Raw genomic sequence first — 26,028 nt, 5'->3', positions numbered from 1 at the left:
CTTCCTCAGTTTCTGTTAAATAATAATTTAGTATTGAATGAATGAGGTAGGGTCGACATGTTATGAAGATTTAAAAACTTGTTTGTCAGAATCTTTTAAACAAACCTGTCTAATAAAAGTAAAACTATACAAAGATGTGATCAAATATAAATTATTTAGTACTTTATACATTTAGTATATGGTTGTATTTAACTTAACAAATGTAAAGACATTCCTCATATTGGTCAAGAACCACTGTTATGAAAGTAGATCAGACAAACTGCCTGTTAACTGTTTAAAGAATTCAGTCTTTAGTTGTCGTGTTTTTATAATTTTTTTTTTATACAGCACACCTATAGTTTTCATGAAATCTTATTGCAAAAACATATGCATAATTTCAGTTATGCGTATTAATAAATAATCTGAAAACGTGAATAATATATCTTTGAATCTCTTTTGAATAAAATTTGTAAACAATATCCTGACCATAATTAATGTTTTAGACTACATGGAATCAGATATTACTGTTAATCTTTTAAATGAGTTATTATATCTGTGATATGCCTTTACAGATAAAACATACAGATAAGTTGTAATGGTATTTTGCTTAAATAAAACCAAATAATTCTATTTTGGAACTTACAAACAAAAGGATCAAAAATATAAGTTTATCTATAGTTATTTATATATACACAAGATTACACACATAAAATGCCCCCCCGCTAGTACAGCGGTATGTCTCCGGATTTACAACGCTAAAATCAGGAACTCGATTCCCCTCGGTGGGCTGAGCAGATAGCCCTATGTGGCTTTGCTATAAGAAACACAAACAAACAACACACATAAAATTTGAATACATTTTTGGTAATGTCAATTTTCAGTTTTGACTTATATCTGTAGTGCTTATATATTTTGTAGGTTAATTGTAAATTCATGAAAATTTAATATTTTCATACACTGTAAATATATTTCCGATAGATACCTCTTCTCATATGAAGGCTTTTTCGTTCAGTTTGTGCCCGCTACTAGTCCTAAAACTCCAACCTCCCACCTACTTCTGTAACAGCTGCTTCCAAGAAAAGGTGTACTAGAAGTGGGAAGGAAGGGTGGGAAGTGTTAGTCGAAGTATCAGTGTAAGAAATTATTACAATGTCTTACCTAAACTCACACTGACTTGGTTAAGGAAACAATGTATAATTTACCTAGATGAACACCCTTCGGAAAGTGTCCAAATTCATCTCTATGTAGTGTGACATCTCAAGAAGGATTAAGAAAGAGGGAAAAAAGAGCCGAAATGGAACATGCATGAGAAATTATGCCCGCATATTGAAAGGATGGTTGAATACTTTCCTCAATGGAAAGGAAAGTTCACAAAGCCTAAGAAGTAGATGGACATAAACAAACAAGCTGGCCTCCTGCTAAATTTCCTATTGAAATAGAAGGGTAAAAGAAAGTAAAACAGATGGTAGAGAAGTCGCAGGCTACATAATGGTGTTCACTAATATATGAAAAGTGGTTATCATGTCATCATGTGGAGCAAAAGTTGGACCAAGCATTTCGAACGAAACATCGACAGAATAGACAACTTACTGAAAAAGTTCAATGTGTACACTACTTACCTTAGAATCGTTGTTACCAGTGTTGATTACACTGATGTACTAAACTATTGGAACCAATGAAACGAAGACAAATTGCTTGATATGAACATGTCCAAAATTCGAGATTCAACTGACTGACTAACAGTATTTATTCCTCGTTTCACCCTGGTCAATAGATTGTTAAACTAAGTAACTGTAATATAAATAATCCGTGTTAATCAGTCTTAGCTAAAGTTCTTCACTTCCCTCATTCACCATGTAAACTCAATATTCCTAATTTAGTTTACACTTTCAAATCATCATACAAATACCTAAAGGACCTTTTTATGAAAGATATAAAAACTCTTTATCGATTCAGTAATTTTTTCATTACGAAAATAAAGAATTCTGTCTTTTCTGCTTTTTATATATTTATGTCTAATATTCTTCCTTGACATCTCAGCCCTGAAGAAATATTTTAAAAGAACTATCATTAAATAAAAATATTCATGTTACATCGTCTGACAACATAAATAACATTTAACTAATGATGAGACGACACCGAGTAAACCATCATATTATATTATGTTGTTACTGTGGGTTAGAAAGATATAATTATCTAAAATTTACTAAAATCACGAACTAAATGCAAAATTAATTAATAATACAACAACATAGTATGGACTATGTATTAACAATTGCACATTGTATGATATTCAGGATATATATGTTTGGTAAATCCAATATAAAGAATTAATTACATCATATGTTTTAAACTCACTATTACATAAAGGACATGTCTTGTATATCTGTATCTATGTGACCGAAATAATAAATACACTGCGTCACTATTTATTAAATGGCACCAAAACAAAAAACTATAAAATATTTCCACTTTGGTATTGAATTTCAGACAATTATAAACATAACTCCGATACGAACAACAAGCCTTTGTTTATCATAGAAAAGTTTTTTAGTATCTTCGTATAACGAGAACCCGACTTTCACTAGGGCTAAACCTGAAGGTTTGATTATATCTTTTTTATTGGTGTAATTCATAAATATAGTCTAAAGAAATGGAGTTTTAAAATGTTAGTTTTTCAATAAATGGTAACAAATTTAATACATAAAAAAATACTGTTTGTGTCAATACAATCCGAACACTTTTCACATGCAGTACTTGCCGTAAAAAGAATCTTTTTTTTTCTTATAAAATGTTCACTTTTTCTAAAATTTTTCTAAAAAATTCTTTTTCTAAAACAGCCTAGTGTTTGCTAACCATAATTACTAAGCCTCTCACAGGTTGTGGAGTGACGTGAATGTCACTTATTAATTATCTATCTCTTGTTTTTCATTTCATGAATTTAATTCAGATTTATGGAATGTCCGTATGTAAATATACAAATAGAATATTTATACAAAACTTTATACCTACAAATTGTTCTGGACGAAGTATCCGTGAAATGTAAGATGAGAAACTTTCGACCATAAAATTTTGTTTTTTTCCACACAGTTCGGTTTCTACTTTAAAATCTTGTCACCTTAGTTACTATATGCAAATATACAATAATATTATCGTTCGATTTTAATCTTGTCTTTCATAGTTTGTATAGGTCGGAGTGTAATAACACTGATGAATTAATTTTTGTGACGAAATGACGTAAGCGAAATAAAAGGAAAATGGCAGTAATATAAAACTGATAAGTGAGGGGTAACAGTGAGAAAAGTCAGATGTTAAAAGTAAACTTGTAAAAATGAACATCTATCTTTTAAACGTAGTTAAGAAATTGTACCTGAGGTATAAATAGAGTCGTTCTCGCGATCACGTGTATAACAGTTTGTTGGTGTGGATATTTGAGCAACAAGTTTGAGGTGCGGCAAGTTATACTTGTGGTGTGTAGATTAATATATTTATATACATAAACATGCTTGATCATTCAGCTGTGGGGACGTTATGTAACGATCAATCCCACTATTCGTTGGTAAAAGAGTAGTCCAAGAGTTGGCGGTGATGACTTGCTGCCTCTTCTCTATTCTCACACTGCAAAATTAGGGACGAGTAGCGCAGGTAGCCCTCGTGTAGCTTTGCGTGAAATTAAAAAAACAAAAAACCAAACTTTAAAATGATCACTGGTGGTCGAAACATTGTACATATTATAACATGAAAACTTCCAATTATCCTCCACTGTTCGTTTCATTAGTGATGCAATTTTTTGTTTCACCTTCAACTATTTCTAGTTTATTCATATAACATTTAATTATTTTTATGCAAATTTGAGTGTTTTTAGTTTCAAATTTTGTGCATATTATTTCGTATAATTTGTGAAATATAGTTGGAATTTATAATGCTAAATTTAGACATTCATTTTATAACAGAACTGATTTAATTTAAACTTATCAAAGCTCCTCTGAATCAGAATTAAGTTTAACAAGCAAAATAATTGACCTGTTTGTATGATCGTTAGGCAAAACTAGCAGTAGTGCATGAGGAGCTTTATACGTTTGGAGTGGGGTTTAGTCGTCTTTTTAAAAACTCTTTGATGTAAGACAAGTTATATTGCCAACGTTGAGCTAAAATAAATTTGTGTCTAAGAGTAATAATTTCAGACGTAAAGAATAATGGAAAACATCCAAGAATTGTTCTGAATTTGTACTTGCACATATAACTTTGGTGATGTAGTATTAGTGTTAATAATAGTAGTCGTATTTTTAGTATTTACCTTTGCCTACATTTGAATCAGGAACTGCGAGATAGTTCTACTATATTTTCTATCTATTTTCTTTGTTATCTATAAAGTTAAATTTGATAACAATATGTTAGCTTAGATTTTGTGTGAGGCATAGTTTATAATTTACATTTGGTTACATTTAATTAGTATGTAGCTCACCTAGTTGCAATCAACAGTAAGTAATATTCCACGGTTTTAAAATATATATAGATTAGTGCAAAGTGAATTAATTTCACTACATCATATATTGTTTTTATATGACTATATACACAATGTGTAGTCATTCTAATTTTACTATATACATGACAATCTTGTATATATCTTTTCATAACTTGTTGTCATGACTACGTACACTACTGCAGAAAGTATCTTGTAAGTGATTCTGCAGTTCAGATTCGTAACTTTAAACATAAAATTCCAAGACAGACATGTATGTAGTCAAATTTTTAAATAAACTGTATTATGGTTATCAATTTATTTTCATGTAACTCTGTGCAAAATAATTGTGTATATAACCTTAACAGATATTTACAACTATGTTGTAGTTATAACTTGATACACATAGTTAAATGTACAGTTATAGTAATATTGTCTTGCATGACATATTTTAAACTTGAAGTGACCTTAGCAAATCACCTTGTTTAAGGCATAATGAACATCAAAATTTTAGCACATACATAATCTATTAACATTAGGTTTAAGTTAATTTTACTTCTTTTTAACATTGTTTCGACCCAAATTGTATATTTATAGTGAATGAGTTTGCCATATATTCTTACATAGAATGAGCAGGCATGATAAATGGTGAACTTCAAGTGATTTGTTAAAAATAGTACTATTACCCATATTAATGTTTAGGCCTCTGTTGATTACTATGGTTATTATAACATTCTAAATGTAAGGAATAGCATGTTGTAAGGAGCATTACTAAATATTACTGTTTAGTAAGATTATTGGAGTTTTGATATTTTCTTACAAAACAGTAAGAATGTTACTATCTTTTTTTTGAAATGTTACCAGGGTCTTTTACTTAGAATACTGTACTGGTATTTTTCACTTTTTTTAAAATTTTTTTCTTTTAATATTTGCTGTGACCAAGTTTTTGTTTGCTATTCTTTGTGTGTACTTTTACATTGTTTTAATAATTTCATATTACACTTTATGCTGTTTTGTTTTTCACCTTATGAATTGTTTATGTCTTGCTGTATGGTTATTGTAGTTTGTAATTTGGTCTACATATTGCTTGGTGTAGGTGATGAAGTGCCTACTTCAAGTTTTCCCATTTAAAAACTTTGTAAAGATTTATACTGAATACTATTCTGTTTTTTCCAAAGGTAATGTTTTTTACAAGAACATTAAATGAATATCAGTAAAACTTGTTAAACAGTTAACTTTCTTATAATTGTATATTTAACTGGAAAAGAAAAATTATGGAAATTTTAGTTGACTTGATTGTTCAAGAATAAGTAAAATGTTAAAAATAAATTGGGACTAAATTAAGATTTTATGTTCAGAACAAGGTTTAGTGTGAACAAAACCGTATTTTTCTTCTTTACAAAACTATGAAGATTTTAAGCCTTTTTCACTGTGTGAATGGCCTTCAAGTTCAACTTTCCATCTCCTGGTAGTCACATCAGTGATACTGAACAAGATGAGTCTGAAGAAACCCATGAAGGAAAAATCTGTTCATCAGAAGGAAAGGTACCAACAAACAGTGGAGGTGAAACTATGGGAGTAGAGGTGACAGTCACTCCACAACACATACAGGTTTGTCCATTTCCTTTTTTTGTTTAGGTATGCTGCTATATTAATTTTAGTTTTGTTGAGTTTTAAACGAAAATTTTATTAAACATTAAATTTCTTGAAGTCAGCTGAACATATGTAGTGTAGCTCCTACGGTAACATCCAGAGGACATTATAAAGGTAGGGGATCATCAACAAAAGGGGGGTCACTTTTTAAGCAACCTGATGCATCAATCTGATGATGGGGGAATGGTAACAGAAAGTCAGTCTTACAAATCCTTTTAAAATGTAAAACTAAATAGTGATTTCTTGTATATCAACATTTAATATATGTATATATATTAATTATTTTTAAAGCTGACATTTGTATTTCCTAGCTCACAGCAGGCAAGGTGTATAATTATTGACAATGTTTTATCACCAAGAAAAAGAGCAATTTTGGAGCATAAGAGGAGAAAGGCAGGGACTTTAGTCCACCCATCCACCTCCATTGCTCATGTTACTGAGCTCCTTTTAGAAAACAAACTATCAGATCTCTTGTGATGACTGAAATTTTACTCTAGAAGGCTCCATGCTTTATTGTAAGATAACAGCTAGAGTATTTTTGGTAATGGTTTTAATTTTCAAATGAAAGAACACATTTGTTTGAAACTTTTACCACATTGTGATAATTATATACAGTTCAAAATGCTTTTGATGATTAGGTGTAAATCACTTACATTTTACATGTAGAGAAAAAAATTGGAGTTACCAGTTTTTATGCTGCTAGGACCATGGTGAGATGTTTGTTGGCATTATAAGCATGACACCAAAGCTTGAAGTGGTATGTGATGTTATATTCTTTTTCTAGGAGGTATAAAACCACTCCACTGCCTTTAAACTGCCTTGGGTCTATACCATATATCTTACTCTCTTTCTTTTCTGGCCCGGCATGGCCAAGCGTGTTAAGGCGTGTGACTCTTAATCTGAGGGTTGCGGGTTTACATCTTGGTCACGCCAAACATGCTCGCCTTTTCAGCCGTGGGAGCGTTATAATGTGACGGTCAATCCCACTATTCACTGGTAAAAGAGTAGCCCAAGAGTTGGTGGTGGGTGGTGATGACTAGCTGCCTTCCCTCTAGTCTTACACTGCTAAATTAGGGACAGCTAGCACAGATAGCCCTCGAGTAGCTTTGTGCGAAATTCCAAAACAAACAAACAAACTCTTTCTTTTCTCTTTCATTCAAGTACAAGTGGCAAGATACAACACAAAGTAACAATGAACAGATGCATACAGGTTTTTATTAAGGAGTCTAGTATATCCACTGCTGTGAATAGTAGTTCACAACTGTAGGTTTCTCGGAAAGGTAAGGTTCAACAGACAGTACAATAAATACTTACTGGATAGAGGAACTAAATTTTTCTTATTAAAATGTCATGTAAGAGGGAGGTAGGAATGAAACAAAGTAGTATATGGATGAAACAAATGAACCCTGTCATTACAGACTCAATCTGTGTGACTGTGTTCATAACCATCAGTTTCTATACTATAACTTTTAAAATGGTGTGTGTATCTTCACAAAATCATACTAGCTTTCTGCAAGCATTACAAGTCTTTTGTGCACAAAACATAGTGTAGTGACTATAAAATATATGTTCATAGCTATAAGATATAATACACTGTTTAATGTAGGTAGTGTTAATTAATTTATTTTGTGAGTTAATATTTCATGTTGTTTTTTTTTTCACAATAAAAGAGTTAAAAGCAGATGGTTATTGAACATTGTGTAAATGATGTCAAGGCTACAGATATTTCTAGAATCCCTCAATGCAAGATGTAAAAAGTAGCAACAGCCATATAATAAACCACAGAGTAGGAAGCGAGCCAAAAGTAAAGCCAAGGAAAATGAGAGTTTAGGTCAGAGAAAAGTTAGAAAATGTGAAATTAAACATTTAAAATCGGGAAAATAGTTTGGCTTGTCAACTGCATTTTAAACCAATTGAATTTGTCCAAAATAGATTTTTCCCAAGAAGAGAACCATATAGTATTTAGGTAAAGTTGTGATACATGTAGTATGAAGAATTTTTGTTATATGTTTCACTTGTTTTCAACATATTTTAAAGTAAGTGGAATGCATGTTGTTCATTTATTGTTGAATTCACCTCCAATAAGTCGCAGACACCCACTGTAAAAGAATCCTTGTCCAACACACCAATTTAAATGATTATATACACTACTTAAAAGTAAGTTTCTGACTGGGATAAATTAGAACATTGGAATAATTGTGGTTTAAAAAAATTGTAGGAGTGGGTGTGCTTTTAAAGCAAATGCACTAATGTCCAACAATAATTTCATAGTCACCAACACTGTGTAAAATGTGTTAACATTTTCACCACATGGCAAAAAAATAAATTGTGTTTTTATAGATAGGTAAAAATTACATACTAATGTTTTCAATTATTTATTGATAAAATTAATTATACTTAAAAAAATAGGTGGTAGAAGTAAAGCATCAGTTCACCACAGATCAATAGCTGTTTTGCCATCTGGCAGATGGTGACTTTGTTGGACACCATGGGTCTAAGGGATGAAGAGTAGGTGAGAAACAATACTCTTTTTCTCTCTTCACATGTCTGCTTGCAGTGAACATGTTTGACTGTCAAACAAAATGACTCTAATAATCATGTGTTCTTATTCTGTGTGAAAAAAAGAATGTGGTGTTTATGTTTAGAATTTTCAAATAACTGATTGATAAAATGTTTTAAAATGCATTTATTGCAAATAAAAACATTTAACTGCTTTATAAGCTTTAATACTTTTAAAGGCAATTGTGTTTAGCAATTTGTTTGATACACAAGCAATGTTTACACATATTGAACTAGAAACACAAGTTTTGATAAGTGGATATTTCTAGGCATCTGTTTAAAATGTTCTAAAATTTTTTTAAATTATTTTCCTGGTTCAGTAAAGTGAAACTTCACTTACTCAGGGGCCTCATGTATGGAAAGTTTTACTTCCATGTCTTAGCACACATGCTGTATTGGCTGTTTTGGCCATCTTCATGAAAGGTAATTAAAGGTTGTTGAATCAAATTATAGATTATAACAACCAGAGTAACCAAACAATAATAAAGCTGTATTATATTTAATTTTACTTGTTTTTTCATAAATCAATAAACATTGCAGTGGACATGAAGTATTATTGACACCAACCTGGAAAATAGAATGACAACTGTTCTCAGTGTTCTGGAAATTAAACTTGCATTTATGTCTAAGAAAATAAGGAAAATAGCTTTCTAAATCCTGTCTTGATTTGTTGAAAGTAGAATAAGTTGGTAATATGCTATGCAGATACTATATACCTCACTGCTATATAGTATGTATATATAAAACACAAAAATCTGTGTGTCTCTTTGTCCATTATCTAATTCAGGTTCACTGGACCAGTCTTAACCAAACTGTGTGAAATGTTTTCAAATGAGACCTAATATAGCAGTGCTTTCAATATAGACTATGCTTCTTCATGAGAGTAAAGGTGAAGATAATTTGGAAAAGGGGGCATATTATTGGCTGGTTTACAACTCCTCCACCCCCATTATTGCTGTTATTGAACACCTTGATGTAAGTTAACATTAATTACATTCATAGATGTTGCCTTATTGAACACCTTGATGTAAGTTAACATTAATTACATTCATAGATGTTGCCTTATTGAACACCTTGATGTAAGTTAACATTAATTACATTCATAGATGTTGCCTTATTGAACACCTTGATGTAAGTTAACATTAATTACATTCATAGATGGTCTCTTGTTCTTAAACCAAAGAGTAAAATATGTTTATAAAATTTTCCCTAATGCACGTACACACAATGTGGAGGAGAGCAAACGAACATTTAATATATACATCTCAGAGACTGTAATAGACTCTCTATGGAGGAATAAAATGAAAATAAAATAACTGCCTCTGTTGTAATAATACATAAGCTGAGATAAAGTTTCTATTCCAACAGCTGCAATAAGGCTGATATGAAGAGCTGTTGTTTGAGTTATACCAATTTCCTACTTTGACCTGTCTGTAAGACACTTTTGTGTCCATTTGTTATCTATTAATTAATCATGTAAAACACTGTAGAAAGACATTAAGAGCTGGGTTTTGAAAGCAGGTAACAGAATGTGCCCCTACTGACACTACAGTTGATACAACCTCTTTCTACAGATTCATTCTGACTATTACACTGTGTAATAAATGAATGTTATGAATGAATTGTGTGAAAATCAAGACTTTTGTCTTGAAGACTATTACACTGTGTAATAAATGAATGTTATGAATGAATTGTGTGAAAATCAGGACTTTTGTCATTTATCATGTCGTCCACTCTTAGATTTTTTTTAAGTTCATGACCCAAATAAAGGACGTGTACCTCATCTTGATAAATACAAAATGCAAAATTCTGAGATATTTGTATGATTCTAGTTTAGAACTTCTTATTAGGTCATGTGCTAGTTTATCCCTAGGTGTCACTATACCTTGCAGGAATCATCACATATGGTTCCTTCTGCTTTGTAGGATAGTTATAGTTCACCCCGAATCAACTTGAGTGTGATGTTGTTTAATAAATGGCACAAAAATAATACGTTCTGGATTATTGCAATATAAGTTGTGATTGGTCAGCTACAGGGAGAACATAGATCATGTGACTAGTTTCTGTTTTAAAAGGAATGTGACTTGTTGTAAAGTGCAGCTTTTTATCTTGGTATGTACTGAGTTTGTAGTGCATATTTTAATCATAATTTTTCCTTTTGAGTTTTTATTTTCATTCCACTTGTCAATTTTATTTTGTAAAATTGTAAACATGTGAAATAATTATAGATTATTAAAAGTTAGAACTTGTGTTTGGTAAACTCCATGCTCTTTATAATATAATTTATCACACTAATCTTTCATCTAAATGAATCATCAAGTTTGTCAGTATGCAGAGTGTGGTGTACACAAATGCCTCTATTTTTGTAAACTACAATAATTCATCATATCAGTACTTCCTAAGTTCATTTTTCATACTATTGATCTCTGTAAAATATAATGTTTAAGTTTATTTTATACAGCCTCAACAGAACCAATGGGAAGGTTTGGTCAACAGTTAAGGTATTTTAAAAAGTAGCTGTTAGCCTCAACCAAAACATAAATCTTAATGTCTTCAGGTGATGTCTAATTCTGATAAGAATGTTTTGTGATATCCTAATATTGATCCTAAAGCACACCATTGGATGACATGAAGTTACTTCTACAGAGGCATACTACAATTTGTTGTTATGATAATTATTCTTTCTGAATGTTTTTTTTTAGGTCTGCATAAAACAACAAATGTGCATCACTAAAATGTTAAACTGCTGATATGTTCTGCACCAACAAACTAGAGGCCATGTCTGCTAATGGATGATTAATAGTTTGATAATTGTTAAATCATCAGACTCATTAATTAGTTAAATTCACATGAGTTTTGAAAAGCTGGAAACATTCATTCTGGTTTGTTGGTTATTTTAAAGAGTTGTGATGCTAGATTGCCTAAAAACATTGAATTTGTCAAAAAAAATTATAAGAAATCACGGTGACCATATTTTAGTTATTTGATTGGTTGAAACAACAATAATTGGAGACACTCACTTAAATTATTTCATGATATTAATTGATTGAATCATAATTTCAGTTACAAAAGTATTTTTGTAACACTAACCAGATATACTACTAATCGAGTATAGCAACATGGAATTAATTTTTGTTAAAATAATTGAAATAAACAGAGTATTGTAGTTTTTTTCAGTTTCACATTATATTGTTATTAGCAGCTGTACATGAAAGTTAACTACATATCCTTTGTTTTCTTCTTCATTTTGTTAGAAGAACAGGGTTAAAATTTAATTTTTACATATCACCTGTTTAGATGATTCAAGACCCTTACATCAAGCTACAAAGAGTTCCTATAAACGAGATAGTGTTATTACATCTGTTTGGTTGTAGCATAGAAAGACGTCTGAAGGAGCACAAGAGCAGTAAAAAGATAGCAACAGTGCTGAACTCTCATTCTGATCTTGTCTCTGGTGTTTATGAAGGTTAGTCAGTTAACTGTTTCTTTTATGGTGTTAAATAACAAAACTAATAGTTTTAAACACAGTACCTTAACACTTGTTATGATTCAAGTTAATTATTGAGTTGTGTATTAAAAATCTGATGAGATGTAACTCTTATAATATAATGTAGGTTTAAGGATATTGGTTTTATGGAATAATTATAATTACCAGCATGTTTCTTAGGTGTTATGTAATATTTTATACCTGTAGACATATTTAATTATTTTATGGGGTGAAAGGTCAAACAACCTAAAAATGTATATATATTGTGCTACTGTACTGTCATATTTATAGAAATCAAGGTAAAAATTGACACAGATATATCTGTTTGTGCTTAACACACTGACATAAAAAATGTTGGGTTTGGGGTTAGTTACTCAGCCATATTTTGATCACATTACGAAGGAGTTGGTAGGAAGGTACTTTTTTCCAGGTCTAGTACACATAAATAGAAAAATGTGGAATATATCCATTTTGGTTATTTTTTGGGGAGTGGGGTCAGAAGGTCACAAAAAGTATAATTTTAGGGGTTTTAGTCCGTTTCATGACTATATTTCAAACAATATACATAGGATTTTAGACAAAACTGGATTTTTTTTCTCAATCTTTTTGCAAGGAAAGCAGAGTTTAGTATTTTGAAGAACTATTCACATGTATGTCAACCAGCTTACATGTGTTTTTTCATGATTTTTCTTGTGTCAAAATTGTCCATGTTGGGATTGCATGGCAGAGAAATATTGCAATTGTCTGTGAATGTTGGTTTCTTAAATTGTAACTTGTATTGCTTATATTACTACAGTCATTGTTAGGGTATAGAACAGTTAAGAGATTCTAACAGTTGTGGAAATGAAAAAATGTTTTTCCTCTTAATGTGAAATTCGAGTTGCATTCAAACTTGTCATAGTGACTCAATAAATTAGACTGATCTTCAGTACATTTTGTATATAACATATTTGTAATATTAACTAAAAACTTACCATATTTCTGAAGATAGAGTACTCTTGGAATTATAGTAAACATTGCTATGTGTAGTTGCACATAAATTGGGCTGGTGTGAAACACCAATGCCATTCATGTAGAATTCTTCAGTACAGAAATATCCTCTCATCAAAATTGCACTTGAACATCTTAGAATCGTGGAAACTTACAAATATTATCCAGAACTCGGAAGGAGCTGACCTTGAGTTTTAATTCAGTTAGGCATTGCTAAGCATACAAGTTTAAACTCAGAATATGTGGAACTTTCAACTTTTTTGATAAAAAAGTCACAACAGTAATTTATCCTGTAATATCCTTGTAGTGGGTGTACATAAAGAAACATTCATTTTTGTTTGACTTAATTCATTGTTACTAGTGTATTAATCATAACCTGTTTATCCCTATACCAAAAGAATAACAATTCTAAGAAGTAATCAAGTTAGATTTATGTCAAACTGTATGGAGTCACTATGGATTTAATTTGTTAATCACAGTTTTATTAATTTATTTCATTGAGGAAAAGATTGCAGAAGAAACAGAGTAAACTAAATCCAGGTTGAGTTTTACAACCAGCTGATTGCAACATATATTTTTTACTATTGAAATAATATATTTATTCACAAAGATAAAACTTTTCCCCTGTAATGAATTATACAATAAGTCAAAATAATTTTGTTACATTTGAAAATTATTTTTGTAGTTTCCAATGCTCTAGATATCATTGATGTAATCTAAGACAGCATGTATAACTTGTTAGAGTTAGTATGTTTTTAAATTTTATTTTTGTAGGTGGTCTCAAGGTTTGGGAATGTGCACTGGATTTGGTGGAATTTTTGTCAACTGAAAATATACTTGAAAATGGAATGAAAATACTTGAGGTGATAATGCTTTTAAACTGCTTAAAACAAGTGTTCTTTTATTCCTGCTTATTGCTATTTGAAACCACTGCCTCAAAACACTACATCTGTAACTCTCTCATGACTGGAGAAGTGTCATTAACATCTCACCATTTAGGTTCCCTTAAAATATAATTGGAGATCTGTTACTGTTTGTGGTAATCAGTCTGATCATGATATGTGGAAGTGTAATGTTTGTGATAATTTGTTATTCACAGTTGCTAATATTTTTTAAATAAAAAAACATTAGAATTGGTGTTGTAACTGTTCCCTAAACATTATAATGTACAATAATGAGAATGAAATATAAAGTTCATTACACGTATAAGGTTTTGAGATAGCTAAATTTGACATTTTCTGTTTTTATTAAAATGTTCACTATTACTGATGTAACGGGGCTAATAAGAACTCAGCTAAACATTACTCTGGTTCTTGTTACCCAACATGTTTTGTATACACATCCTTTCCTAATGATGTTATTAATACATATTAATATTTCATAGCCCAAACTGTTTAATTATGTTAAAATAAAGCAGGTAACTACAATAACATAACCTTGTGAGCAGTAACTAGGACAGTTTACAATATTACAAGAGTATTTAACATCAGAAGGTGGTTGTTGTTAAAAGTTTTTCATTCCACCTTTTGAACTTCACATTAGGAAATTGTCCATGTTAATAAAGTGTATCATCTGTTTTTCTAGCTAGGATGTGGAGCAGGCTTACCAGGAATATTTGCCTTTTTAAAGGGAGCAACTGTCCATTTTCAGGATTTCGTAAGTAATGGATGTTCCTGTTTCTATGAAAATTTTGAAGATGTTTACCAAGCAATACAAGTGAAAGATAATAAGAGTATTTATAACAACATTAACCCACAACTACTTTCTGATTATAATCATATGTGGGGCCCACATATCATGCAATTTTGTTTTTGCTTTTTTGTAACATTTAGTATAAAAATAATTTGGTGAAATTATTGATTTTATATTGGTACATTCATTAATTATCAGCTATAAAATATTTTAGTTCTGTAAGCTTGTGTTCTCGTTCATTTGAATGAAGAAAGAGATTCATTTGTCAGTTTGCTTAATTTGTTTTTCACTTTTTTAAACTTGGTTACAGCATGAAGTTTGTGACTTTTGGAAGTGGTCTCGTTTCTTTACGAACAAGAAGTTTAAATCTATAACAAGTTGCTTTATAAATGAATAATTAGTGATGAGACTGTTATGTCATCAATCATACAGTGACTGTATTAAACTCTATTTTATCAAACACAGATTATGAAACTAGTGAGATTAGCTGCAGATTGTTGTAATAGTAATTGTGTTTACTTTTTCATGTGTGACTTGCATGTTATTAGCAACTTTGTAACTATTCAGATCAGACCCACAAGTAATTTGGTGCATACACTGCTGGCCAAAATATTAAGGCCAATGAACATTAAGAAAAAATATACATTTTGCATTGTTAGACTCAACCACTTATTTGAGTAAAGCTTCAAAAGATGAAAATAAGAAAAGGGAAAATAAAAATAAAAAACATTTTTAGCATTTAATAGGGAATATGTGAACACTATGAAATTAACCTAAATACTAGCTGGTCAAAACTTTAAGACCATACTGAAACGAAGCATTAATCAGAAAACGCGTAACGAAATTTAGTCATTTGTGTTCAAGCATTAGCATTGTCAACATCTCCCACTGACACCTCCTGTGTTACATTGGGTAAAAACATGGCAAAGGCTAAAAGGTTAACAGAATTTGAACATGGCAGAATTGTCGAGCTGCAAAAGCAAGGTCTCTTTCAACGTGCCATAGCTGGTGAGATTGGGCATAGTAAAACTGCTGTTGCATATTTCTTAAGAGACCCTGAGGGATATGGAACAAGAATTTCAAGTGGTTGGCCCAAGAAAATTTCGCCAGCATTGAGCAGGAGAATTCAACGGGTTGTCCAGCAAGACACCAGTCGATCGTCAAACCAGATTAAGGCTCTTACAGATGCAGAATGCAGCTCAAGAACAATAAGACGGCATCTACGAGAGAAAGGCTTTAAAAACCATAAACGTCTTCAAAGGCCACGCCTCCTTCTACACCACGAAACAGCTCTGTTAAACTTTGCTGAGAAGCACCAAACATGGGATGTAGAAAAGTGGATGAAGGTTTTGTTCTCTGATGAGAAAACATTTAACCTGGATGGTCTGGATAGCTTCCAACGTTACTGGGACGATAAGGATATCCCACCGGAGACAGTTTCTACACGACACAGTGGAGGAGATTCCATCATGATCTGGGGTGTTTTCTCCTTCCATGGATTAATGGAGCTTCAGGTTATACAGGGGCATCAAACAGCAGCTGGCTACATTGGCATGTTGGAGAGAGCATCCTTATTGACTGAAAGCCCTTACTTGTGTGGAAATGATTGGATCTTTTAGCAGGACAACACTGCAATCCATAATGCCTGCAGGACAAAGGACATTTTCATGGTGAATAAAGTGATTCTTTTGGATCATCCAGCGTGTTTCCCCGAACTGAACCCCATTGAAAATGTTTGGGGTGGATGGCAATGGAAGTCGATAGAAATGGACGTCAATTCCAAACAGTGCATGATCTTCGTGAAGCCATCTTCACCACTTGAAATAACATTCCACCCAGCTTTCTGCAAACGCTTATATTGACCATGCCAAAGCAAATGTTTGAAGTTATTCGCAATGACTGCCATGCAACTCAATACTGAGACCTCTTGTTGGGCATTTCTTACCCTGTTTAGAACTTATTTTTGGTATGGTCTTGAACTTTTGACCAGCTAGTATTTAGGCTAATTTCACAGTGTTCACATTTTCCCTATTAAATGCTAAAGAATTTTTTTATTTTTATTTTTCCTTTTCTTATTTTCATCTTTCGAAGCTCTACTCAAATAAGTGGTTGAGTCTTAACAATGCAAAATGCATATTTTTTTCTTTATGTTCATTGGCCTTAAGATTTTGGCCAGCAGTGTTTATAATTTAGAAATGTGTTTTAAACGTTTAGAGGTAAATCTAGAGATAAATTATTGTTTAATCCTTTTGCAACTGGCTTGTTCGTCTACATATTTGCACATATTAAGTATTTGCACTTTAAATTTTGATACAGCATGTGTATCTTCACAAAATGTGATATACTTTTAGTAAAGATTGCATGGTTTTTGTACACAATCAAATTTTTTAATGATATATTTTTGGTAAAGATTTGTTTGTGAAAATAAGAGTCTGTTTCATTACTAGCCTGAGTGCAGAGTGATTTCATGTTATGATTGAAAAGGTTATCCTTTGTCTCAAAAATCTTGAATATTATTTGCATAATCTCTAACCATCCTAAATACATTTCATACATTTCCTTATATTTTGTTATTTTCTATACTTTGATTATGTTGAGTCTGTCATTTGACCAACCTTGTAACCATCATAAATAAAAATTAGGAAATAAATAGAATATGCATTTTTCATTCCAGAGTGGCCACGTATGATAACACAAAAATGCAAATGTTTAGTCAGAGTAGCTTTAGTCTCACAGCACTGTATTTTGAAATATAATTTATTATTTTTTATTATGTTGACCTTCTAGTTATATGTAGTTAACTTTACATGACTTGCATTGACACCTGCACATGCACTCATTTTACATATCCAGTAATATAAAACTGACCTTTAATCTTTCCTGTGTTTTAGTGTACTAGTAATTTGTTATATACAGTCACATTTCAATTACAATACATTAAATATATATATAGATTATTACTATTTAGAAATAAATTATTAAACTCATTTGTCTTAAAATATAGAACAATAAATCTAGAAGTAAAGCAAACAATTCTCACTAGGACCTTTGAACTCTATTGTTGCTGGACATAGGTTACTAAACCTTTTACATTTTGTTTGTGAATGATATGAAACTTTTTTAGGTTTTATATACACAGTTTAATATTAAAAAAATCAAATAACTGTACTGATACCATAGAATTCCCTTATAATATATAAAGCTTAGTAATTAAGATGTATTTAGATTTTAAAAAATATGAAACTTCAAGCAGACAAAAGACACAACCTACCTCCTTTAAACCTTGAACTTAAATAAAGTGGTAGCCTTTGCACAGATTAATATGGCTGAGAAAACCACTTTGGGGATATTTTAAGCTGTTAAAATATGTCATATACTGTAGTAAGTGTATATAAGCAACCAAGAAATTGAAAGTGGTGAACAGGGTCACTGTATTTGATTAAGTACATAAGCCACATCCCAGCAAAATAAAAAGATAAAAGGTTCTTATTTCATATTCTAACTTGTCAATATTAGTAATATGAGTTCCTAATTTGTACAAGTATATAGACTTAGTATTTTGACTTCACAAACATTTAAACAGTGCTGAATTCATCACACCATGTGACTCGCTAAAACCTGCATTCTAAGTGTTTTTTAATTCATAAATTCATAAAATAGCAGTACAATAAAATTTTGAATGCAAGTCAACAAACAAAATGATATGGTCTTTGACCTGTGACCCTTCATGAAAGGGTTAATGTAGAGCAGTGTCGTATTTTAGTAGGGGCTAGAGGAAGCTCAGCCCCAGGCCCCATGGTGTTAATGGGGACCCATTGTAAATTTTATTCGATGTTAAATTACACGGGATGTAGGGCCCACAAAAACTACAACAATAATTACCACAACAACCTTAAATCTGCCACTGATGTAAAGGGCCAACTTTCTAAACATACTGACATTTTGAGATAAAATTTTGTTTAACTCTTTTAGCATATAACCATTTTGTGATTGCTGAAACTTTATGGTATATCTTTAAAATTAGGAAGTGTATGTTCATAAAATTTGGCACATTATCAATAAATATTACAAAACTTTCATACACAGAATATCAGATTTTTTATCAAGTTTTACTGAGTTTTAATAATGTTTTTCTCTCACTTTTTCTTTCACAATGTTGACTAGGGAATGTACAGGGTAATTTTTATTTTAAGCTTAAAAATACTTTTATGTATCTGAACATTTTCAAATTTCACATGCAAAAGATTTATAACCTCCAAATAATTATCAAGTGTTTTTTAAGAAAACACTTTATATTTTATCCATTATTTTCTCTATAGAGTTTCTGCACCAGTTTGGTAGATTTGACTGATCTTGTAACCACCATAAAAATTAGGAAATGGATATAAATATGCTTTTTTCATTCTAGAATGTCTACAAATCATAACATGAAAACATAATTTTTAGTCTAAATAGCTTAAATCTCATACCATTATACATTTACATATATTTTTATTTTATTGACCTCCCAACTATACTTGACCAATATTACAAAAGTTGCATTGGTGCAGTCCATATGTACATATGTTACCATATCCAGTAATATAAAATATGTTTTCTTGGCTGTGTTTTGTAAAATACAGTTACTCTAGTAATGAAACATTATATGTATATGGAGTATTGCTTATAAAAACAAGTTCTTAAATTTTAATTATTTTTCTTAAAATACAGAACAGTAAATAGAGAATTATAGAAAATAATTATCTCTTCTTGTTACAAACTTTGAACTCATTTGCTTCTTGTTGTATGTTGCTAAGCCTTGTCAAATTTCACAAGTGCAGGATGTGAAACGTTTTGTACATAAGAAATAACAACAAATCATAAATTACTATATCAGAACCATAGAATTCCATTATAATTTATCAAGCTTAGTAACTATGCTGTATCTGGGTCTAAAAAAGAAAACTTTCAAGCAGACTGAAGACTCACTTCACCATTTTGGAATCTACAATGAAATTAGCTTGTTTCCAACATAAATACTTCTCAGAGGCTTGGAGGACATTCTGAGATTTGTTCTGGTTATTCACACATCATATACAAAAGTATGCATTTGGAAGTGTTTTCAAAAATGGAAAGAGGCTGGCAGGGTAACTGTTTTTGATTCAGTGCATAGGTAGTATCTTGGCAAATAGTAAAGACAGGAGGTTATTATTTTATATTTTAGTCTGCCAGTATCAGTAATATGAGCTCTTAATTCTTACAAAACTTTACACTTTGTAATTAAACATATTTACATTTAAAATTAATTAATGTATAATACTAAAACTTTAATTATAATCTAATAATTTGATACCAAACTTATTAACATAAATTCATAAAGTGGTTGAATAAAATTTTGAATTGGAGTCAACAAATGTGATGACATGGCTTTTTATCCATGTGGGTAAGGTTACTATAGAGTGCAAACTTTCTAAACCTAACTTATTGACATTGTGTTGTTTTATAGGTCTTTTATGCTAACTGGTTACCACATTTTTTATCTATTTTCTTAGAATTCTGTTTTTATGACTTCTAGAATTATGAAGTTTTGGATCTGCTCACAATACCAAATGTTTTACTGAACAGTCGACCCATAGAAAACGTTGCTTCTACCAGGTGTCGGTTTTTTGCAGGAGACTGGACTGCTGTAGGAAAGTATTTAACAGAAGTGCTAGACTTAAAGAATGACAGGTTTGTAATAGAAAAATCATTCATTAAATTCTAAACTATTTAAAAAAGTTTAGAATTTTGTGAATGTATAGGTTTGACAGTTGGAACTGGTTTTAAAACTGCAAGCTAGTTCATTCACTGTTTTTCTATATTTTAGTATCTAGGTAAAAGTATAATAAATGCTATCATAATTTGTTTACTAGTTTGATGTTTCATTATAAATAAAAAAAATTCCTAATTGTTTTTAACTAAACCTTCAGCATGCAAGATTTCATATACTATTTCTTAATGTTTTATATCAAGACCTAGCTGTCTCTAATGTTGAACAGTGAACCAATGGTTCGTCAGGATGAACTATGCCACCTGGAGGAGCATTTCTTGAAGTAAATTATAACACAACTGAATGTAACTAATATATTTACAACTGAAATCACAAAGGATATCTAGTAGCACCACATCTCAAAACAGGCCCTTACATCTTCTATTCACTAATCATTAGGCTACACTATAAGATCCTTTCTGATACACTTATTGCAAGACCTCATCCTCGTATTCTCTTTGATACAATAATCACGAAGCCACACTCTCTCTGATACACTAACTACGAGGTCATACACTGATACTGTCTGATGTGTTACCTGTAGGCCACACTCTTAGACACTGAATCATACATTAACTACAATTGTACCCTTGGACACTATCTGATATATTAGCTGTAGGTCACATCTTCAGATGCTATCTGACATATTAGCTGAAGGTAACATCTTCAGACACTATCTGATGTATTAGCTGTATGTCACACTCTCAGACTCTGTATGATATATTAGCTGTAGGTCACGCCCTCAGACTGTATGATATATTAGCTGTAGGTCACATCTTCAGACACAGTATGATATATTAGCTATAGGTCACACCCTCAGACACCATCAGATATATTAGCTGTAGGTTACATCTTCAGACACTATCTGATATATTAGCTGTAGGTCACACCATCAGACACTATCAGATGTAGTAGCTGTAGGTCACATCTTCAGATGCCATCTGATATATTAGCTGTAGGTCACACCCTCAGACACTATCTGATATATTATAAATAAATTCATTTATAAAAGTAAATATTTTAATTGCCAAATTCCGACCTTGTGAAATTGCATCAGTAAGAATTAAAAAAAAAGATAATTTTAAATGGTTAGATATTGTTTTCAGCATTAAAATTGATGCACATCTAAAACCAATAAACTGTTTTGTTCTAGTCACTTTTATTTGTTTGTTGTACTATATCAGATGGTATCTACTTTATGACACCTTTCTGTCGTGAAGTATTACCTGTAGTGTTTTAGTGAAGATATCGTAGTTTCTCTCTACTCAGGGTTAAAACCCTTCACATATATTTCAGTATTCAACTTCTTGTTTGTGTACAACTCATTGTCTTGTCTTGGTGTAGATACGACATCATTCTAACTTCTGAGACAATTTATAACATAGACAACCAGCCCAAGTTGCTACACTTGATGAAATCTACTTTGAAATCTACTGGTACAATGTATCCTTTTACATATATAGTTTTCACATACAGTAATGTTTTAATGTCTGGAAGTTGAAACCTAGTGGTAGATTGTATCCTTTTTGCATCTTTATTTTTATATACAGTAATATATTTAATGTCTGGTTATTTTTATCAAATAAATTATGTTGAAAATCTCTGTGACTATTTTTGCTAACATAAGAAGCACTTATTCATACATCAGGTAATGTTCTTTCTGGTTAATGACAATATTCAAGTGTGAGATGTAGCTCAAATAAATATGAATATATGAAATAACACCTTGCTGTCACCCACATCCTGATCTTATTAAAATGCTGAATTACATTACTAATTGTAATCATAAGCCAATAAAACAGAACTGAATTTAATGCCATTTTAAATAGATAAGCCTAATTTAGAAAATTAAAATTTAGGATTGCTTTCTCTATAAAAAATATAAGGTAAAATAATGTATTTTTTTATCATAACTAATATCACTCTTACCAGTTTGTTAGCCCAAGTTCCTCTGGGTAAAATAAACAGTTCCAATTATTAACTTCATTATGGTGGTTGTTTATATCTGATTTCATATATTATTTTACATAAACTGTAGCCTGGTTTTTAGCCTCACTTAATTCTTTTCATTGTTTTCATATTTCACAAGTGTAATGTAGCTTTTGAATGTACTATTTAGTAATAACATGAGTTAAGGAAATTCTTAATATTAATAATGTTTGTAATATTCTTTAAACATAATTTAACACACCTGGAGTATGTTTATTACTGCTCTGTATTGTGAACTTAATAAAGGGAATGGACAACTTTGATATCAAGTTGATTACATCTTTCTCCTTTTTTTCTTTTTTAATTAAAATAATGGTTAATCATCCTCATTTAATAAATATGTTTTATTTTATACAATAATGAAAAATCAATAGTTTTTAAACAAAATAAACACCAGAATGTTAAACTCTTAAAAACATAAAACTGAGGAATAACAGCCCAACTTATGGGTGACCTTCACGTTACAAAAGTTCAGTGAAAATGTCTTCAACAGTGAACCACACATGCACAAGTGGGGATCAAAATACACACGTCTTAACCTTTTACACACTTAACATGATACTCAATCTTAGAGTTATGAACTATTTATTGTACCCTGTATTAACAATTAGTGACATTTGAGTAAATACCAAATTCAACAAACAAGAATAAAACAATAGATGTGTATTTGAGAGGTTATGAAATCTGTACAATGAACAGATAAAACAATAGATGTGTATTTGAGAGGTTATGAAATCTGTACAATGAACAGATAAAACAATAGATGTGTATTTGAGAGGTTATTATTATGAAATCTGTACAATGAACAGATAAAACTATAGATGTGTATTTGAGAGGTTATTATTATGAAATCTGTACAATGAACAGATAAAACTATAGATGTGTATTTGAGAGGTTATTATTATGAAATCTGTACAATGAACAGATAAAACTATAGATGTGTATTTGAGAGGTTATTATTATGAAATCTGTACAATGAACAAGAGTATTTTTAATTTTTTTTACACGAACATTGCCTTGCACTCTCGTTGAGAAAGAAGAAGTGATCAGTTCAGAGACGTTTTATTGAAAGCTTGCAACATTTCATGCAAATACGTCTAGTAAATTATGTATTGTTCCTTTTACAGTACAAGATTACTGTACCTGCACATCCAGTTAATAACTAGTGTGAGAAACATGGTGTGCAATTAAAGAGTAGTGTGCTAAAAATACTGAAAGTTTTCAAATGTATTGTTTTAAAAACAGCCTAGAATAGGAAAAGATGAGTCAAGCATACGTCCAATAGAAAAAAGTAACACAAATTTTAATACACTTACTAAAAGTTATTAAGTGCCAAAAACTGCAGGAGTATTAGAAACCAACAGGTCAAAAATTTGGAATAATAATCACTTGCACTGCATATTTTTTCTCTATATACATCCTTTAATTTGTACATTTCAGATATATTCAGTAACATTAAATTGGGAACTTTGATTAATGTAGTATAAATGAAATGATATGCCAGTGGGATTTCAAAATTAATGATTTGCAAATAAATTATATACAAATTTATTTAGTTAATATGAAATATTTCAAAGAAGCTAAGAATGTAGAAATAAAGAGAAGCTTGTAAGGTTGGGTCTGTTACTTGAAGAAAATACGAGATTGTTGAGATAAGTTTATAAAAGTGTACACAATTTTTGTGTTAGAAATTTTTCAGTACATCTAAGTTGTCAAGTGTATGTATTACTAAAATCTATAATATACTGTCTGTTACAATTGTTGATTACCTTAAACATACTAAGCCAGGTTACATCTGTTTTGTTTTGTGCGTGTTTGTGTTGTTTTTAGTAGTTTCTTAATTAAACTTCTAGTTATCTAGCCTCAAAAACACATTATTTTGGTCTGGGTGGTGGAACTCGACAATTTGAAGAACTGGTCCACGCTGATGGCACTTTTGATATCAAAGTTTGTCAAGTGGTCTCAAAGGGTATTTGAAAATTATTTGTTAATGTTTCTGTGTTTTAAAGTAAATTTAAGAATTTGATCGAGCATGAATAGATTACCTCTCTTCATCAGGTTTGTTTTCACAGATATTAAGAACACTTATTTATTTTGTAAAGTTTCTGGCCAACAGAAATATTCTATTGTCTGAGTAACCTTTAAATGTCTTAGTGCTGTAGATAAGCAGTGAGCACTGATGTAATAACTTAGCTGGTTTAACATTACCTTTTCTAATTTATTGTTCAAGAAGAATGACCATTTTATTTCCTGTTTTCTTCAGGACTGCAGAAAGAGGTACTTCAAATGAACTTTAGAGCATGATGAAAACAGACATTGAAGTAATACATGCAGCCATCACTGATAGTTAACCATCACCAGGAGAAACATTACACAAAATCTCCATCTGGATGTCAAAAGCTCTGTGATGAAAACATGAATCTGAAGTTGCATGTCTTGTTAGAACTATTAACTGGTTTGTGTTAGAATTTGAGTGGCCTATATAAAGCTATAAGTTTGATTAATTGAAATTTTCTCCAAATTGTTATGTTAAAAAAACAAATACTCATTTAGTTCTTAAGTTGCTCAAAGTACACTACTATTAAACATGACGTATGACTGTTAGTTTCATTTCCACATGGAGGTCCTTCATGATTATACTGCATACTGTTGTGTTGGACATGTAGATAGCTTTTGCCATTGACCTTTATATTGGTGGATTTTCAGCTATTCCAAGATTCTGAACTCAAGCTTGCTATTGTTGGGATAAAACTTGTTGCAACTCTCTTTGTGCATGGTCCTGGTTTCCCATGTTGATCCATATTTCTTTGTTTTTCAATACCATTAATCATTAGGGATATTCCCAGTTCAGAGATTTCTAATATTTGGTGTGAACACATCTCAATGAGTGAATGAATATTTTTTCTCCCTTCATAAAAGCAGTATATTTTGGGTTGCATTAGCCAACCTCAAAAATGCCAAACAGAATAGTTCTGATACATTCCTTTACACAATAACATTATATCAGCCATGTTTATCCTGTGACTTGTTGATATTTAAACAATAAATATTGAATGTATAACGTGTATTCAACTCTGTATGTGAAATAAGTAACTATATGATGTACATTGTTAATAATGGTAAAACACAATATACCGAAAGGAAAAGAAACCTTTATTGTAACTTTAAAACCTTTGATACTTTGAATGTAATCAGTGATAGAAATGTTTCTGTTTGAGCCACTTCATCCCTACACCACCTAGTCTTCAAGTTGTGTCTTTCTCTACTATAGAAGTAAAAATGGTTTAAATGAAACACTTATTTAACTGCACAATTTTTTGGGAACTGTTTATTTAATAAAAATTTTAGCTATTATTTTCAACCCCTTGTTTTGAGCATCCAGTAAACCTCCTACCACAATTTAATAAAAAGATAAATGTTTTTGTTAAA

The 26,028-nt window shown here is 30.9% G+C and overlaps 1 protein-coding gene across 6 annotated transcripts; it reads left to right on the top strand.

Moving 5' to 3' along the window:
* The first annotated feature begins 2,842 nt into the window (after positions 1 to 2,842).
* LOC143252475 (histidine protein methyltransferase 1 homolog) lies at positions 2,843 to 26,028 on the top strand. 6 transcript variants are annotated; one of them, XM_076504660.1, is made up of 10 exons: positions 2,862 to 3,021; positions 5,854 to 6,052; positions 8,504 to 8,606; positions 11,951 to 12,119; positions 13,905 to 13,993; positions 14,715 to 14,786; positions 20,377 to 20,531; positions 21,955 to 22,053; positions 24,453 to 24,568; positions 24,863 to 26,028. In XM_076504660.1, the coding sequence occupies exons 4-10, from the start codon at positions 11,951 to 11,953 to the stop codon at positions 24,901 to 24,903; spliced, it is 741 nt and encodes a 246-aa protein (XP_076360775.1). In that variant the 5' UTR covers positions 2,862 to 3,021; positions 5,854 to 6,052; positions 8,504 to 8,606; the 3' UTR covers positions 24,904 to 26,028. The 6 variants fall into 6 exon arrangements, with proteins under 6 accessions (XP_076360772.1, XP_076360775.1, XP_076360770.1 ...); XM_076504659.1 differs by lacking the exon at positions 2,862 to 3,021 and adding an exon at positions 3,217 to 3,428; XM_076504657.1 differs by lacking the exon at positions 8,504 to 8,606 and having other exon boundaries at positions 2,843 to 3,021.

This window comes from Tachypleus tridentatus, chromosome 6 (genome assembly GCF_004210375.1).
Source record: "Tachypleus tridentatus isolate NWPU-2018 chromosome 6, ASM421037v1, whole genome shotgun sequence".
In the NCBI taxonomy this organism is placed as follows: Eukaryota; Metazoa; Arthropoda; class Merostomata; order Xiphosura; family Limulidae; genus Tachypleus; species Tachypleus tridentatus.
This window is presented reverse-complemented; position numbering and strand designations above follow the sequence as displayed.

Bases quoted from the DNA above. Each gene is read 5' to 3' on its own strand.
- LOC143252475 (XM_076504657.1), top strand. From the start codon at position 5,879: ATGGCCTTCAAGTTCAACTTTCCATCTCCTGGTAGTCACATCAGTGAT. The intron at 20,532-21,954 runs GTTTGTAATAGA...GTCTTGGTGTAG, and splicing joins CTAGACTTAAAGAATGACAG to ATACGACATCATTCTAACTT. The intron at 24,569-24,862 runs GTATTTGAAAAT...TGTTTTCTTCAG, and splicing joins TTGTCAAGTGGTCTCAAAGG to GACTGCAGAAAGAGGTACTT.